Here is a 17,866-nt window from a genome sequence, read left to right on the forward strand (position 1 = left end):
GCAAAAAAGAAAACAGTATGTTATTTAGCATATTTTGTCAACCGTTCGTGTTTGCTCACCTAGTTAACGTTTGGCTTATTTCGAGCAAGGAGACGAGCCGATGGTACCTGGCATTATGGTTCAAGTATGGCTCGCTGTATGCGCTATGAGCGATAGCAAACAGAAAAAACTTTCGTCAATACGAAGCCATGACCGTAATACCGATTACAACAAAATCCCATGTAAGGCATGAATTTGGCCGCATCCTTTCCGCCTTTTTCGTCCAGCAACGGGCAACGCTTTAAGGTAACGCGGTAGTATTTCCGAACACTCGCAATTTGTGCCAGTTAATTTACGATTAACTTATTAACTTGGCTGTCCTGTGAAGCAACATGTAGAAACAGGTTTCGCTGATTATAAACTAATGCAACATTAACGTAAGCTACTGGCGGCTTTGAGATGAAGCAGCGCTGATGACAACACAAAGCGATTGTTTATTTGAAGGCAATCAGATGTCTTCAACCTACCTTCTGGCCTTTTTCATCTCGCAAAGAGGGGAAAAGCCAAGTAGGACCCAGAGGACGTTTCGTTATATTTTTGTTCATCGATTTTCTATTACATACTATGTAATTTATCTCATTTTTTTTTCTTATGTAACTCGTCACATCTTTCAACATTAGTTAAATATCAAGCAGTTTTCGAGTGCTTAGCGCTACAGCGTTGCGCAATCGAATCCTGCCGATTCCAGACCCCCTTTCCGCAGTAGTAATGCGTTCGTGTGCTATTCATGTTAGCCATATCACTTACGCCCTGACTATTACATTGAACTCAACACACCCCTACAAAAGTTTCGTTGGAACCCATTCGATCGTGAAGGGTTAGCCCCCACAAAAACAGATCAGCTCTACAAGCGACAGAAATCGTTTAAAAAAAAAATAGCTTATATATTATATACATCCATGCTGACTAGTCATCCACTTTGCGCTGTCCAGTATTTGGTGACCCTAACGATTCGACAAGAGCACAACAACCGGTTAAAGCGTCAGTTTCAAGTGGACCCGATCGCTGCGTTCCCACGACAGCCCGCCCGCCCGCCCGTCAAACATTCTCAAGGGAAGCTCCGTTTGGTCTTTTAAAGATGAGCTGAACAATAGACACTTCGCTTAATTTGTATCTGTACACTGAAAAGTTTTTAGGAAGCCTACGAAGCCGACGATAAGCACGCAACGGGTAGTTAAACCTGAAAATAATCCGATACAGGATGGTCAGAGCATGGAACTAGCCGAGTGTGCGATTGTCATGTGTCTCCCTCTATACACCACAGCTCTATGTCGTGTTGTCCTGTCTCTAACGTCATCTGCAGAATCTGATCAGCATCATCTGAAGACCGCTTTTCGTCAAAAAAGGGGGTACGCACGATATTCGGCAGCTGCAAGCAAATGGCGAAATACCCCCGCTCCCCACTCCCGCTCCCCCCCCCCGGTTTAAATCGATTATTTCATAAGATTCCGTGCGTATTTCAGCCGTTGCCATTGAAGCTGTGCAAGGAAGTTGTCGTCACATTTACGATTGTAACCGTCAACGCTATAACCAACCATTCTACAGCTTTTTCACTAGCTTCTCTCGCTGGTTGTATTGAAATATTGCATGCATTTTGCAATAACGGCACTAATAGTAATTACTTCAGTGCTGACATATTTTCTTTTCCGTTTCTCCAGTAGATGATCCCATTGAGAGGTGCACCTTTTCGGAAGGTCATACTGTATTTAATTCATCGGTCAGTCACGTTCTCAACAGGCCGCGTCTCTAAGTTTTTACTGTATTAGAACGAATGCGAATAAAGATTCAGTCGATAACTTACTATTGAGGGCTATATAAAAATTGCAACTTCCTATCAACCAAGTTTTTCCTCGGGCCTTCGAACCCGTGTATTTGTAACCCTGCGTTCTGCCGTAGATCACTCAGCTTGGACCAATACAAACATTTAGTAAGTTCGTAAAAACAAAAAAACAGCTTATTATCTAAGCTATTCTTTATTTCATTCTAGTCCCGATACGCGATTTTTTAGACTGACTCATGACAACACAAAGGGAACCATCCTGCACACATCTCGGCGGGAATAACAATGGGCTTCGATGAACAATTCTATTCAATCATTTGTATTGAGGTTGTCGGCACCGCTCATTAACTATTACGACAACGACTGAATTCCCTCCATCTCGATTAGTCGACTATCCTCCCGGCAAAGCATCTCTACAATATTCAGCATTGACCCACCACGATACTAGCCCCGTTTAGAGACATTTGTGCATACCTGTATATTGTCATTTCCTCGTCTACTCTAATTGTTGCTATGGCGGTGTGATCTGTTCAGCTTCGTCATTTCTCTCCAGACGATTCGTCATTTCCCAAAACATACGACCATCACTAACAGAACATGTTGCGGGTCATCATTACAGTAGAACTTCACGTCCTTTAATACACAGGAAAAAAAAAAAACTGAGTAGTTGACTCGTCCCTACACAGCAACGGCAGAGGCAAATCATGGGTGCTACGACCTGGGCGAATCACGTTCGTCTCTTCCTGCGTAGCAATGTTTGTGTATCTATCTCAATTTGTCAAGGTATTTTTCCTTCTCTGGCTGGCTGGCTGACGGTAGAATGGCAACGATCAACCTTGTTACAACATACAATCGTTCGGCGCTTGCAGCGCGCAGACAGCGAGCATCATCGTCATTACATCATCGTCCATATGGCTCCCCTAAATTACGAGAGTCGTTGTTGTTGTACTCGTCGTTGTTATTATTAGAAATGTATATTGGGTAGAAGATACCGTGACAAGCTGGCATCTGCTGCCATCAATGAGCCCCTTCACCCCACTCTTTCTGTCTTTCGTTTGACGAAACATGAACATCATTTTCATTTGTTCTTAATGGCAAGTCTGATTGTTGTCGTCATTGTTACTGTTGCCGTTGTTGGCGGCAAAATGACTAATTATGTCACGTTACAACGAATATCCCGCCCCTTTGCCAGCGTTACCGTGTTCTTCTTGTTGGGATCGAACGACTCATCAGCGGCAGCAGCAGCATCCTCAATATTCAACATAGCTATCAATAGACATGAGATAATGTGTAATTGTCCTGCGGATGGGGCAATGATAGTTCAATGTAAACATTCGCCAGTCACTCGCCAACCCGCACACTTGGTTCAATCTGTTTTCTAGCCATAGAAAAGCTGACAATGATGCAAGTAGATAAGGCACAATAGCGAAAGTAATTAGGTAAAAATATAGACGGAAAGGTGTTCCTTTACGTTATAATGATCAGACATAATGTATTTAGGTAGTGCTACAATATTTAGTTAAAAACACACTACCAGGTTTGCGATAGTTCGCGCTCGTTAGAGCACGCCATGATTGAACGCCGCAGAACGCGGCGACGTTTTAGTTCGCGCAGCGAGTGCCATGATGAACACATGGGTCTCGTTATTTCGTATGCTGGGAATAACTGAATCGGGTTCTACCTCCTATCGCTGTTGATTATGTTACTACCTCTGCTGCAGTCATCAAGAGCCCTATCACTGTTTCAATCAGCTATCCACCGTTGGGTTCGGGATTAGCCGGCTTCGTTGTCCGTCTCTTCCTTTGCGTTAAACCAATCATGGCTAGTCCGTTGTCGGCGCAGCGGACAAGACGCTCAACCTTAATTGAACGGGACGAGCTACGTTTCAGCAACAATGACGCGGGCCGCCGTCAGTCAACGCAAGTGCAAACACCCATAGTCATGGGCTGGACTCAATGGCTCGCCGGTTGCACCGCCATTGGGAACCCCGGGCCCATTCGACAGACGTAACGTACCCAAGCTATCGCTGCTTATCCCGCTGCTAGCCTCGATACTGAAACAATACGTGACACGTGCTTTTGGTGGCCTTAGGCGCACGTCGTCTTGTCTTTCAAGAGATGACAGAATGTGTATGCCCGGAGTAAGGGGTGTGTCATGTCGTCCACGAAGATCAGTTTTGTTTGGCTTGAAACAACAGCAGCAGCAGCAGCAGCAGCAGCAGCAGCGGCAGCTGCAAGAATTGGCAATGCGAAACCAAATAATGCTGCGACTATTGGCTGCGTCTATTGTTTCATTAAAAGCGCACAGACACAATGGCGTACATAAATAACGATGGTGAATGTGTGTGTCGATATATACACGTGTTGGTAATAGTAATATTTCGACGACAAAATAATGAGATCCCCATAACAGTCGATTGGCGGTTTTGTTTTCTGGCTTTGAGTGACGGCTTTGGACGACGTAAATGAGTTGGATCGGTGTTCGGTGAACGTCAAACGAGGTCAGACTTTTTTTCGGAAAGACGGCCGGACAGACACGATCCATAATGTGTAACATTATTTATTAACACCTAAATGATGGCAGGCTGATTGGGACACCCAATCCCCGATTAGAGTTGATGATCTTCTCGCTATCTTGGCTCTAGCCCACTGACAGTCACGTCGTTCAATTCATGACCGGCACTACACTCAGTACGATGCTATAGGGTTTTAGTCTTTCCAAGAAGAACCTATATATCTGTAATGATTTTTCTAGAGAATTGCGCTAGTAAAATATTGCCAATCTGCAACATCAGAGCCGCGCTGGAAAACAGCGCCAGTAATAGTTACTTACTTGTCGCACGAATCATGTCACATTGCCGCCGTCGACATCGCTATCGTTGTTGATGTTCTTCGTGGTGCCTTTTTGTTGTGATTACTTCAGGGAGTCATTACTGGGGGAATCATGGGGACGCTGCTTAAATCGGGACTCAGTATTCCGGTCGAAATTGCCTAAATCGTTGGCTGACTGACCGCTGTTATCAGTACGACGACAACAGTCAAACATTCTCACTAGAGCATAATGCACGGACCGAAATGACGCAGCAGCCTGCAAAGCTAGGAATAAGGCATGCCGGTTAATGTCAATGGATGCCGTTTGCTGCAATGGCCGTCATACAGACTGCCGAACTGACAACCATGATTTTGCCTCAGGGAACAAACGCTCTGCCTACATATATACATGTAGTTTGACGTTCACTTCATTTTTAACTTAGGGCCCTCGCCTTTGACCACTTCGTTGGCAGTTAATTGTAGGACCACTCAGGCTACTGCTCAGGCTCAGCATCTACTTCTGCTTGCTACCCATGTTAGACATAGATTAACATGACCGTCCACCAGGCGCTATAATGCTGTTATTGGTCTTTGCTCGACCTTTCAAAACACGGACATTGCGACCAGTTTGTCGTGCATCTATTGAAGCGTAAAAGTTAACTGCAATCCAACTGTTTGGATGTTCCGCTTTGTGGTACAATGAGACATTGTAATATCACAATGGTGATTTGATGTGTTTTTCCTCGACTCAATCAGCTAGAGCACCATTTAGTCCTTTGTTGTCCTTCGACCGAACTACTTGCCAATAAGTATATTTTCTTTAAATCATTATGTCAATGACATTACATCAAACACAGGACGTCCGCCCTAGTCCTGAATCAGGTTATTCCTATTGGGAATGACAACACTAACAAAGTGTGCTATTTATTAGCAGATGGGTCAGTAAACTCAAACAACGATTGACACACCCTGCCGTAGATCAGAAACCTAGCTAATTTTACCTCTTTCTCATTGTTTGGATTCTATAACAAACAGAAAAAAAGCTCATGGTGAGGCAATTAAAGCTTCGATTTGTATTGTCAGAAATTCGCTGCTTGAAAGCTGTACATGTTCAGCAGGCCATACTATAAGGACAAAATCATTTCGTCGTACGAGCACGACAATACTGAGCTATCGGCATTTGTTTAGGACCTTTCTTCGCGCGCTTACATTGTATTGTACTATGCCGCAATCGAGATCTACCTTCGGGCTGATGACCCATCTATTGCAACTAACTTAATGCGGCAGTTTTTTCGTAGAATTATCTAGTTTCTCGTATAGATCAGTCACCGCAGAGCACCTAGGCGTCTGGATATTGTGATGGAGCAGCTGGCGTTGACATCGTCAAGAGAACTAAAAGATGACGGTTTGTCATCTATTGGCAACTAGCAACGCCATTGGCGAAACAATATCACTTGCCGGTGCGGCAGTAGGTTGAAAACCTCGATGCGTTCCCTAATAATAGCGACGATCTGCTACTTTAGGTAGCCGTTATTTTTCTGCCAGAGAAACAGTTGCTGTAAACGTGGCAGTAATGGTTCTAACAGGGTCAGGCTAAGATCGTTCGACCGTGCTCTCAGCGCCTTCACGCTCACAGGCGATCTACGGCCGCAGCGACAACAGGGCTAACGGCAATAGGGTCAGCGAGCGCCACTTTGGATTTTTAGATTGTCATCCGTACAGCAGCGTCAGCGATCTGTGATGTTAGTGCACAGCTGTTCGCATCGTTGCCTGGGTCTCGCTGCTCTCAAAGACCAACCGCCACCGTTACAATCAATGCTGCGCCTAATAATAAGACTACTACTACATCGTCTGTTTGTTTTGTTGGTGCTATTTGTTGTTTATTTAGTCAGTCATTTTTGTCGCCTTCGTTTTGACCTCTGCTGTCAGCCATACGTGCAGTCATTCAAAAACCATTCCACAGGTATAGCTGCGGTTCTATCGCTCTACGCTACACCAGCAGACGATTCGAGTAGCCTCCAGAGAATCGTCTGCTAGTGTTGATTGCAGCGTGGACAGTTCCGGGTGTCGATATTGGTTTCAAAACTGCGTTTTCTTCCAACCTGATGAAACGTGGATTTAAGCAGTAACAACAAGAGCAGTTTTATTTTCAGCAAGGCTTGAAGCCGAGTAACTTAGTAATTTGGCTTCAAGCCCAAGTACATAGTACACAACCCTTTGGGAAACAGAACTGCGAATCAGGGAACTGCAGTGCGTATGTAGCGTGTTATATGGGGTAATTTTGGCAAAGTACAGGAGTCACAATGTACGTATAGACGAAGAGATAGGGTATAGAAGATATCCTGTGCTTTATCTCCTGGTGCAGTGAAAAAGTCACGCAAAGCAAAAGCTTTTAGAAGGTCGTACCGTCACTGTAGCCTTGAGAGAGGTTAACGTTTAGACACGCGGCAGAAGAACGTATGCGGAGTCGGAGATCCATCGCCGTTGTTGGTCATGCCGGTGCTTTTGCAGTCCTCACCTTAACAGCAGCAGTAGAAGCGCTGCCAATGGTAACAGACATAAATGACTGCGTAGAAGCAAAGAAATACATCTTAATACAACAAAGTGACTCTCGCATTTACTCCCATACGCCTCTAGCCCCTTTCGCCTTGCAAAATATGTTGGTGTACCAATTGAAATTGGAAGTAGGCAATGGTGGTTGGCATCGTGCGTCGTGATCGGTACACGCACGCATTGAATTACTGCAGCGTTTGAGACGATGGGATGCGATGGGCGGCATCGTATAAGCAGGCTAGTAAAACACTGCCAATATTACTAAATTTTTTCACTATCGATCCAATTCCTCCTAGATAGCATTAAGGAAGGCTGTGCGAAGAAAACACTAAGGTGCGTCTTTGATCGAACTGATTACACTGAAATCCTGTAAGCGAGGCCTGTATCGATGTTGATCACGACTTAATCAGTATCAGGAATATCTGTGTGAGTTATTATTAACGCTACGAGCAGAAAACGAAACCTAGATTTCGTGGCAGGGAAAGTTTAAGGAGAAGAGTACTCTCGCGTATAATAAGACGATTATAAATTCGATCACTACGGGACCGAGCTTTTAACTCATACGAGTAATGGGAGATACATTTTTGTGTCTTGTCTGGTGTCTAAGAAAAGAGAATTTTTCGTTGACTTGATTGCGGCAGAGAGAGGACACGACGAGGACCAGGGGGCATCACGGATCTATTCCGCTCTATGTCTTTTCAAGTTAATGGAACTGTTTTTCAAATCCTAGACATATACGATACGATACGCAAGATGATCTCTACATTAAATGTACATTACTATTATTAGTAATACAGTAAAATTTGCCTTATTGAAGAAATGACCCATTTTTACTCTAATGTTACCATGGGCACTCTATCGTGTTGTGGTAGTGCTGTATTAATTTAAAAACAAATAAACAGCAAGGCACGCATTTCTATTACTTCGATTATTTAGATATATACGCTATACTTGCTATTGCTTCGAGCATTCTTGAGATTTGTTTCCTAGGATAGTTTGGAGCGAGATTACTATTAGCCTTGTCGAAGTACCCGCACAACTCATCTGAATAGGGTCGCTGTGTAGATGGGCGTCCCGAGCCCACGTCCCTCTTGTTTACTCCTGTCAAAACACATTTGTCGCCTCTGACCAGCTTAACCTCCATGTAATCGAAACAGATACCCATGTCCAGACATCGCGCTTCTTATGTACATTACGGATACGATAGCGGCACGTAAGGGGGTACCGCGCAAATGCAGGCTGTCAATCACGAGTAGGCCAATGAAAATCAAACGAACATCGAGCTTATTGTTACAAGCAATTCCTAGCTATGTTTGTCACTATATCATAGCAACATTTACTTCAAAGCTCCTGTTCTTACGCCTTCAAAATCCCAGCCGATCTATTCATACGTTTTTTTTTTCGCTTTCTTTGCAGACTACTGGTTTACAAAATACAGAAGAGGCTAATACCTCCAACGAGGCAAAAGGACTACGTGTTTGAGTTGTTTGGTTTGCTTGCTTCCAGAACTGCTGACTGCCATACGTTCAAAGGTTAAGAGTTAGAGTTCGTAGCCTTCCACGAAAGGATACCCTACCTGAGCCGGCATTACGTTGTGTGATTCCATTAGGCCGATGTTGTCGGCCTAGGGGCTATGGCATTTCATTGCATTCGAATAAATTGAAAGGCGTCCAGACATAGAGATAGCGAAGGCTTGGAGAGAACGTTATATGGAGCGGCACGGAGTCGGAATACAAAGGACGACGAAAAAAAATAGCCCAAAAAATGAAGAGAAAACACGCGGGAGAGAATCGAGTTTCAATATGTAAAAAGTTGCTAGCTAGGACGTAAACGAAGATAGCCAAAGTAACAAGCACCTATAAACGTGGCGTCAACATGTTTTCGATACGGATGGAAATTGCGGTACGCCTTCAGGTACGGTGCCTCAGGTACAATACGTATACGAGAAAACAGTACGATCTTGTGATTCTTTGGAACTGTCTCTAGATTAACGCGGTGTAAAAGCAACCCATACATGCTTATAACACTTGTTCTTCTGTATCTCTCTACAGTAAAATGTTAGAGATGATAGTACTCCCTGTGTATTTTAGAGACTGTTTAATATAGTGATTCGTCGCTACTCTATGACCTTTGTAGCAACAAAAAAAACACTTACGATTTTTAAACCATTCGAATAGAGCAAAAGCAGCCAATGAAACCTCATCAAGGCCTCAACCGTAGTCACCCCTCACCCCCCTGACTCCACGATAGTTCTCGTTACGTAATTATTTCTCGCTATTTACATGTGAGCCTATTATTATAAGTAAATGAAGTGATACCAGGAAAAATCTAACTGACGAATAGCCTCTCTCGTTTGTGTGCATTATCTCTACGATTGCTGATATATAGTGCACATGCCACGACGCCGTAAAAAAGAAGGCCGAACTTGATGCCGCAACAGCAAGAGACGCAAATCACGCCCTTTTTGTACACCTGTTACGCCTCTCACCTGCTTCCTTTAAACCTGTGTCGAAGTCGGACACACTACGAGGCGGATCCCTTAACGGGTAACGATAGATACACTTATAACGACAAAAAACTATAAAGAGATTGATTTGGGCACTTGCTGCGCATCGTCTTCAATTATGATTACTTTACAATTTTGAGATAATAACAAATTTTTGATAAACACTAAGTTTGAATATATGTATCTACATATATTACACAATAATGCTACTTTGTTATAGAGGTATGAATTTGTTCCAAATAATGGATTTCAACCGCGTCGCGTTTGGTTCCATTAAAGGTATCGCTCAAGTCTGAATGATCACTAAGCAGCACCAGGCGAACAGATTCTGGTAGCGGCGTCACTCTGGCGTACCGACGTCCGGTATATTAATTACATAACAGGAAATGTCTCTCTTGCTATTATTTACTGCAAATCTATACTAACAACTTCAATATTTTGAATGCATTGAATAGGGTAGATCGGTCAAACTTATCACACCATGTAGTAAAGTTGATAAACAAAATCACCCCACTGTGGCTATTTAATAATGTAAAATATAAGCGGATCTCCATATCAGCAATGTACGCAGGCGTTCAGTTGGGACCGTACAATGCAAAATCAAACGGCTTTACTTTACTAAACGAATTTTATTTCAAACTCGCAGTAGCAGTAAAAGTTAAGTGAAGAAAATAGCAATGTCGATGGTAAGATTTGCCACTCAAGTACCATTGCATTTATAATCAGCTTTCCGTTTTGCTGTTTCTATAACTATCACTACGTCGACGTAAACAAATAACTATTTATGAATAGTGAATTTATGGTATCATCAACGTTACCAGTAACCTGTATTACTAAAAGAAACATTACATATACATGTGTTGCGCACACATGATGGCCGGGTACGATTCAGCCCAAACAACACGCTTCACTGAAGGCGTTGTTATCGGTCATCGAAAGTTACACGAAAAGGAAATCATCGCATGGACGAAGAGATTAGCGTTCATCAAGTGAACGAGGGAAGACCTTCTTCCGAACGGACGTTCTTCGTATTTTCTTTATTTTGTAGGCACCGAGAAGACAGACCTAGGCGTGAATTTTAAAGCAAAGGAGGTAACCCCGATGATATATGCCACGGCCGTGCAGGCCTTTTAGATCTGGACCACTTTAGCTATGTCAAGATTACCTGAATTTTACTAGGAACACCAGATAAGATCCAGAAGCGGCCGGCGAGCAACATAGCATCTCTGTACATCCTATATTATAAGATATATAAGGGATATTCTAAGAAAAAGGAAACAGAGCAGACCTTTGACTATGTGACATTGCTGGGTGCAGACACAAGTAGTTAACTTACTAAGGACAAACTTGGATAGCGGACTATTATCCCAATCACATGCTCGTCATTGTAGATTAGCTAGGAACATCATCTTCCTCAGGGGTCTTAATATCCAACAAGCATAATGAAAAGATGATCCTAATGGCGATCATACCCTGCGTATTTAAATCGTATGATTCTTTCTAGGTCTGTAATTAGTCATTGCTCATAGGATGGGAGATAATTTCATCTTGATGCATAGCAATAATAACTCAGGCAAGGAAGAAATGCAAACACGAGGCTTTCAGATAGAAATGTTATAATTGTCCTATGTTTTCAAGCTGTCCTGTCTAGAGTAATTAAGCCATAAGTAGTAAGATCATTCTGAGACTTGATAAATTAGCTTATATTGATCACGAGGTATTTTACCTCAGAAATAATTTAGCAGGTGTCTTCTAAATATACTTCAATTTCGCACTTCAGGAATATTTAGTGCGACGGACGGATATACTTCAAAATAGAAAAATCGATTTTCGAACTTGTCAACGTCAGTGAGAGGATAAGTGTATTTCTTGTACAGGTGAACCTGTGAGACGGGGAGCACCCAGCAATGGACTGTTCGACTAATCGGTTATGAGGAATTAATCACGAACGACAATAAGAATGGTCGTTGCTGTTAGGTGAGCGTATCTGGGGCGGTGGGCAAGCGTCGTTTTTGGGCAGTAAATGTAGTCGCCTGTCATTGTCACGCATAGATGTGCCCTTTTATCGGTTATGGTTATATGTTTCTTTTACAGACTGTAATTATACACGAATTAGCGTTGAAAAAATAACCTACATGGTGGACGAACAGCCCATTTTACAGACCCCAGCCGTTCAGTAAGGTGTATGTATCTAATATGACGAAGAAACCGTTTGCGGTTGTAATGAGATTTGCAAGAACGTATAATACACACAAATATATAAAAGTCTCTCCACTGGTCACTTCCTATTCTCGATACTATGATAATATACAGGCTAAATAGTAGAGTAAATAACCTAGTTTTACCAATTTGCCTAGCCGTATACTTTCAACGACGAAAAGCGTGAAAGCACTGAAACCGAAGGTAGCAACAGTAACTTCGTCCAGACACTCACCTACAAATAGACAAACTATAGATCTTCATTAGCATATTGACCATTGACATACGTTGTTTACATAATCTTACCGAACAATATATATATATATATATATAATTGCTACCAATGTTGTTAATGCTGATTTTGGTCTACATTATCAGCGAGCTTAAATGGACACTACCGAAACTAACTACTGCTGCCGGAAGATAGCAAATTGACACGTACATCGGATCGGTCAGCTGGCCGGAAATTCAGACAGCGAATGAGCATCAAGTAAATCCTGAGATGCTATCAAATGATTTAAATTCGACCGTTCGACGCTTTGGCTGATTCCACCGTTACATATTTACCGTCACCGCGAATTTAGGCTGTGTGATTCGTCCACCTGCTTTTCGCGTTAAGCAGCGCTACACGATTGAGGTCGATGTCAAAGGTAGACGCCATTGTAATGTAATACAGTGACGACTATGAGCGCAACATCGTTCTACATTAACCGTTTGATTTTAGGCACGTTCTTGCCCATCCCTCCGTATCCCTGTACCAGAAACTGAACGTGCCTGCATGCACAGCCTTATTACCTCAAATGGATATACGTATTATAGCAACGATCGGCCGTTCCGCGTCGATTCGAAAGTGTGCACGATCAACGGCGACACTTTCAGACGATTTCGTCGGTTCGATTCAATTGCAGCGCGGTTTTCTTCTATCCAGTCATATATTGCGCATCGTAAAGGTATGCCAATTTACCTCGTTCAGCTGCAACCGACCATAGCGACGGCAAGCAAGTAGCTAGCTAAAACAGACGAATTGCAGACCAACCACATGCAAAACAGCATCGTCAATGAATTGAATGTTTAAAAAATTTAACAGATACTGACGCACGGTTCGTCATTGTGTTACGTGACATTGGTGACGTCCTGCAGCTCGGCTCGTTCACCTTTCGTCTAAATAAACATTCAAATGTACCCCCGTTGAGACTGTGGCCGAATGATATTAGTAGACAAATAAAAGTAAACAACGAATTAATGAAATCTAAATAAAAAGCTAAGTAATGGGAGGATCACCGATGAACCTACCTATATGGGACGCTACTCTATTGTGCATGTCTTAATAAATAACCATCACGCATCGAGCAGACCAAGCTATCGTCCCCAAAAGATCATTTCTAATTGATAAGTTATCTTTGCACCGTAGTAATCTTCAGATTGATCCATCTATAGATTTGTCATGCCCTGTTTTCTAACGAATGAATGTACTACCTTAAGTTTAACTTTGATAAATGCACGCAGGCCAGAAGTATAATAGGATCGAGTATGTTAAAAATAGCACAGTAAGCCATCTTAATAAACTTATTAAATTAAATCAGGGACGACAACAAGCCATCCATAGCGTTACGATGATCAGCGTTAAGATGTTGTACGTCTATTGTCATCAACTGTAGTAGAATCCTTGTTTGTTATAGACGTAGTTAAAAGTAGATAAATCGTGTTCGCATCAAGCAGCTGCTGAGACAGCGTTGCACGCGATGTCTCCCTTTTTTTCGCTCACTACGAACGGATAACAGATTATGGCCGCGATGTTATGGATATAAAAAGATTGCCACGTCACTTTGTCACACCATCGTTTAATACCAATACCTTACTTAAGCTCGAAACGTTCAGTAAAAGCTATATGCGGTTTGTCTGTAAACGTCCGTCCTCTTCCATGAATGTGTTCACAAATCTGCAATTACTTGTGGACGTCGTGCAACATGCATTTCGATGATGAGCGAACGACAACGAGTCACGAAGGGTTCAACGAGGGACACAGTCTAAGCCCAATATTCCAAGGTAAACTACGGAGCGAGCAAGTTCTCGCCTTGTATTTCCTGCACGTGCTTGATCGTTGTAACACCGCTGTCAGTTTATAAGAAAAAACACTGCTTAGACGAAAGCGACGATGGCGTTGAAAGGAATCGCGCGTATATGGATAACGTATATTCGCAACGCCTACAGGGATTTCAAGATGTTTCGGCGTCGTTACAGTCTGCTGTAGACTGTAGTTTAAAGGGTTTTGTGTTGGTACAAGATAACAAACCCGCAAAGACCTAAAATAGCCTGCTTTTATCGCTGCTATAGCATATTATGAAATTACTAGAAATGAAAACTGCCTGAATCTATTGGAACGCAGGTATTGTAATAGCGAAGTTATACGCATCTTACATGAGCGATCTACTCGGGATGACCCAGATTATTTTTGTCTATTACTGAAAACTAGAAACGCCACCCGGACGTGGTTGAAAGAGCTCAAAAATTATCGCCGGGTCTTAACGCAGTCAGATTAATGTAGTGCCTGGTACGAAACCGGAGTAGAATAGGACAAATTAGAAAGCAGAATGCAGTTAACTACAGAACGAAAGACCAGTTTTTTGGCTTACACACGTGGGCAACGCCCAACTACGCAAATGTACGATCCGTTACATGTACTCACGGTACGACATTGTTTGTCTTTGTTTGACGCATTATCGCTTATTTGTTATACGAATCGATGTAACTGTTTGATTTCTATAAATATATTTCTGTAAATATAATTCTGGCTAAACACCAGTGTGTTATTGTGGTATAAATTTAGACCCGCGGAACATTCTCATTATAACGATAGCATTGATGAGCGCCATTTTAGGCTGTATCAATAGCCCATCAGGGGACCTTTTTTTTTAGCTTGTCAAATACTGGTTCCGACTGTCTTCTCTACCTATCTATGACACTAATTTTTTTGAAAACAGGAAATCGGAAGTGGTTATTCTATTAGAACGATTCTAATTACAACCAATATCAACTAAACGACAATATTGTGACGGTTAGTAATCCCAACGTTTTAAGGCGTCATCTTTTACGGGTTTCCTCACCGCGATTAGCCAGTAAGCAAAATTTTATGTTTACGATGAAACAGGCACCTTTCCTTCAAAATAAGTGGAAAAACAAATCATATTTGCATTATAGAACTTGTTGACTGCCAATAGTCCCAACACGCTTCTGACCACTGGCTAGAAGTAGGTGCAACAGATCAACCGCAGCGATCTTTAACCGAAACAGTATGTGTATATACAAAATATAAATCAAAATCGCACTGCAGTGTTATGGGTCTTATCCAGAAGAGCACAAAATAAACAGGTATAATTGCCCCTCGGCACTTTTATTGCGACCGTTTCATCAAAAACTTTGAACCTGCGACAAAGTGGGCACTTGAATAATTTTGTTATCTTGAAGCAAATAAGTTCCTTAGCTAACCAATGGTAGATATGTAAACTGTAGCCGTAACTACAAACTATACTTCATAACAATACAACTAAACTTTAAAAATAACCTTTTTAGATCGATGGGAAGCACAATGCAGGAAAAACACGAGTTTACCCCAGGTCCTTCGGCCTTGCTATATCCATACATAGAGCCAGCCTTGTTCTCTTCCGTCTTGGTGTTCGTCATAGCAACGTCCGTATATTTTTGTTATTATTGTTAGTAAGTACTAAACAAAGCTTCATAAGTTTCACCTGGTAAAACAAAAACAAATATTTCTTATACTTTTTACGCGATCACACACTGCAGCCACCGTAGCCGCCATCTACTTAAGCTAAATCTGTAGTTATCTTCTGTTTGAATACAGAACAGGGAGATTGAAGTAACCGATTTTGCTATCTAAGCGGCGCTAACGATGCCTCTGCTGAGAGAATAAGATAGAAAGTCTTCAAGTAGCCTAAAGATAGCGCCTCCATATTTTTATAATATATGAAAGTTCGTAAATGTTCCCTGTTCAGAGAAATTGACGCTAAACGTTGCTTTTCGTTTTTGTGCTTCTTCTCATTATTGTTTCCGCTATTGTTGGCGAAGACGAGGATCGCGTGTCAAGCCTTTTGTTGTCGTTGTTGTTGTCGATGTTGTTGTTGCTGATCTCCCGCTTGCCTTCCTAATAACGTATTAGAACTAACTACAAAAAGTAGGGTTAATAATAAAGACACAGTCTCTGGATAGCACTTGCGTACAGGGGCCTGCCGCCGCCACTCGCATATATTTCCAGTAGAGATAAAAACAGCAAGCAAAATTAAGAGACTCGTTATAATAGAAATTGGTCAAGAGATATTTATTACAGCTCTGTAGGGTTTTAGTCCGTATACTTATGACTTTTTTTGGGGTTCGAGTCGGGCTTCAGCGGACGTCTCAGCGGCGCAAGAGGTTCAAGATGGCCCAGCCGGTTCATCCTAATGACAACTCGGGAGCAAAGTTAACATGTTAACTTCGGTATTTGATCATAGTTTTTAGCCGAGGTTAACATGTTGAATCTGTCCTAGGGTTCTCGTTAGAACAAGCCGGGCTTTGGGGCACGCTTAAGAGGCGAGCGTGCACCGATTCAACCTCCAGCCGAAGAGGGGCTTTGTGAAGCTAAAAGACTCTTTCTTGAGACGTACGTCGATCCAGGCGGCCGTCAACCGACATCTAGTAGATTTGTATTCATTGAAAACTGCTTTCATCGCCCGTCTCAGATATACCACCAGCGCTGATACATATATATCAGGTACTGACCATCAACGGTCATTTATATTCGTCGAAGAGGTCAGCAGTGGTAACGTGCATACTGAGCCTATTCTTTGCAGAAATCGATTAAACATTCCATTAAGTCAGTTACTTTTATCAAGCTATAAATAGATGAGGACGGGTCTATTATTGTTATTATATGTTTATACTACTGGTACTGAAACTGTTTGTTTTCTAACAATAGAATTCTAGCTTACGGCGGACTATTCGACGTCATGATTCACAAGGAAAACCTACAATTTAACCAAATGACATAGACAAAAAAAAAAAAAAGAATAATAATAATTATGCCAAAAAACGGAATTTTACAGTCAGACTCTTTTGTTGATTTCAATATTGTGTTTTTGTTATCGTCTTGTTTCTTAAACCTTTTCTTTAAGCTAAGGGAACCCTTTAAAAAACAGATTAAGCTCCACCTAAGGGACACGTGGCTTATTTGCTTCTATGCTAGCGATAGTAAAGTTTGTTTGTGCAAGCGACCCGCGGCGCGAATTTTTGTGTAAATGGTCATCGTAACATGAATCGTTAAGTTTTTTAAAAACATGTTTATTACTATTGTTACTGTCCCTGGGCTATTTGGTTAGAATAGTAGGTAGTTGTGCGAGATACCACAGAGTTGGGTCGCATCGCCAGACCAAATTGGCCTGTTCAACTATGACTACTGCAATGTGTGACATCGATCCTCGTACCTTCACCGTCTGTGTGACGACTGCTTTTTTGGTTAGCTGAAGGGTGTGTTTTTATGCGGCGACACGCGTGCTAATTGTTGTTACCATCGAGATACCATAGTCAGCGTCGGTGCGGAGCGGGTAGAGGGTCAGAGGCCACCAGACCGCTTAGCGGCCTCACACTTTAGGGATACGCCCGAATGTAGAACTAAAAATATTCAAATTAAATCACCTTCTTAGCTGATGGCCGTCGGTCAAAAAGCCAGTAAGGGAAAGATGTTTTTTCTTAGTTGTCTTTATGTAGTGAACACATAGATGCCATGGTTCAATTTCAAAAAGTGTACTGCAGTTAATATTATAAAGTAAAGATCCGTTTTAACAAGAGTCAATTTACCGGACACATGTTATTCTGTAATGGTCACACCGCTCACACAAAATCTAGGACTGTATGACAAATCCTTTACTGTGGTAGGCATTAAAAATAAGGGTTATAGTTGAATTATTTTTATAGGTCCCTAGCCTCTGT

The 17,866-nt window shown here is 42.1% G+C and overlaps 1 protein-coding gene and 1 long non-coding RNA gene across 16 annotated transcripts in view; one reads left to right on the plus strand and one right to left on the minus strand.

The window, feature by feature from the left end:
- Nucleotides 1-17,866, minus strand: part of LOC111243876 (uncharacterized) — a 203,399-nt gene that overhangs the window by 86,667 nt on the left and 98,866 nt on the right. For 3 of the 15 annotated variants that reach the window (XM_086980252.1, XM_086980249.1, XM_086980245.1), the window contains exons 2-3: nucleotides 17,362-17,548; nucleotides 15,450-15,633 (exon numbers count right to left, since the gene is read on the minus strand). The exons of 7 other annotated variants lie outside the window; for them this stretch is intronic. Coding sequence is in view for 2 of the 8 variants with exons in the window: in XM_086980230.1 (XP_086836356.1) it covers nucleotides 4,652-4,667 (16 nt within the window). In the remaining 6 variants the exon portion in view is untranslated. Of the gene's footprint in view, nucleotides 1-4,651; nucleotides 4,882-15,449; nucleotides 15,634-17,361; nucleotides 17,549-17,866 lie in introns of those variants that run through there. 5 more of the 15 variants (XM_086980248.1, XM_086980247.1, XM_086980254.1 and 2 more) reach the window with 3 other exon arrangements.
- Nucleotides 6,652-13,175, plus strand: LOC147757209 (uncharacterized). Its single transcript, XR_015321193.1, has 4 exons — nucleotides 6,652-7,419; nucleotides 8,599-9,096; nucleotides 9,571-9,728; nucleotides 9,968-13,175. It is a non-coding gene; the product is annotated as an uncharacterized LOC147757209 (long non-coding RNA).

The sequence above is a fragment of the Varroa destructor genome, unplaced genomic scaffold (assembly GCF_002443255.2).
Source record: "Varroa destructor unplaced genomic scaffold, Vdes_3.0 BEIS01000002.1, whole genome shotgun sequence".
NCBI lineage: Eukaryota > Metazoa > Arthropoda > Arachnida > Mesostigmata > Varroidae > Varroa > Varroa destructor.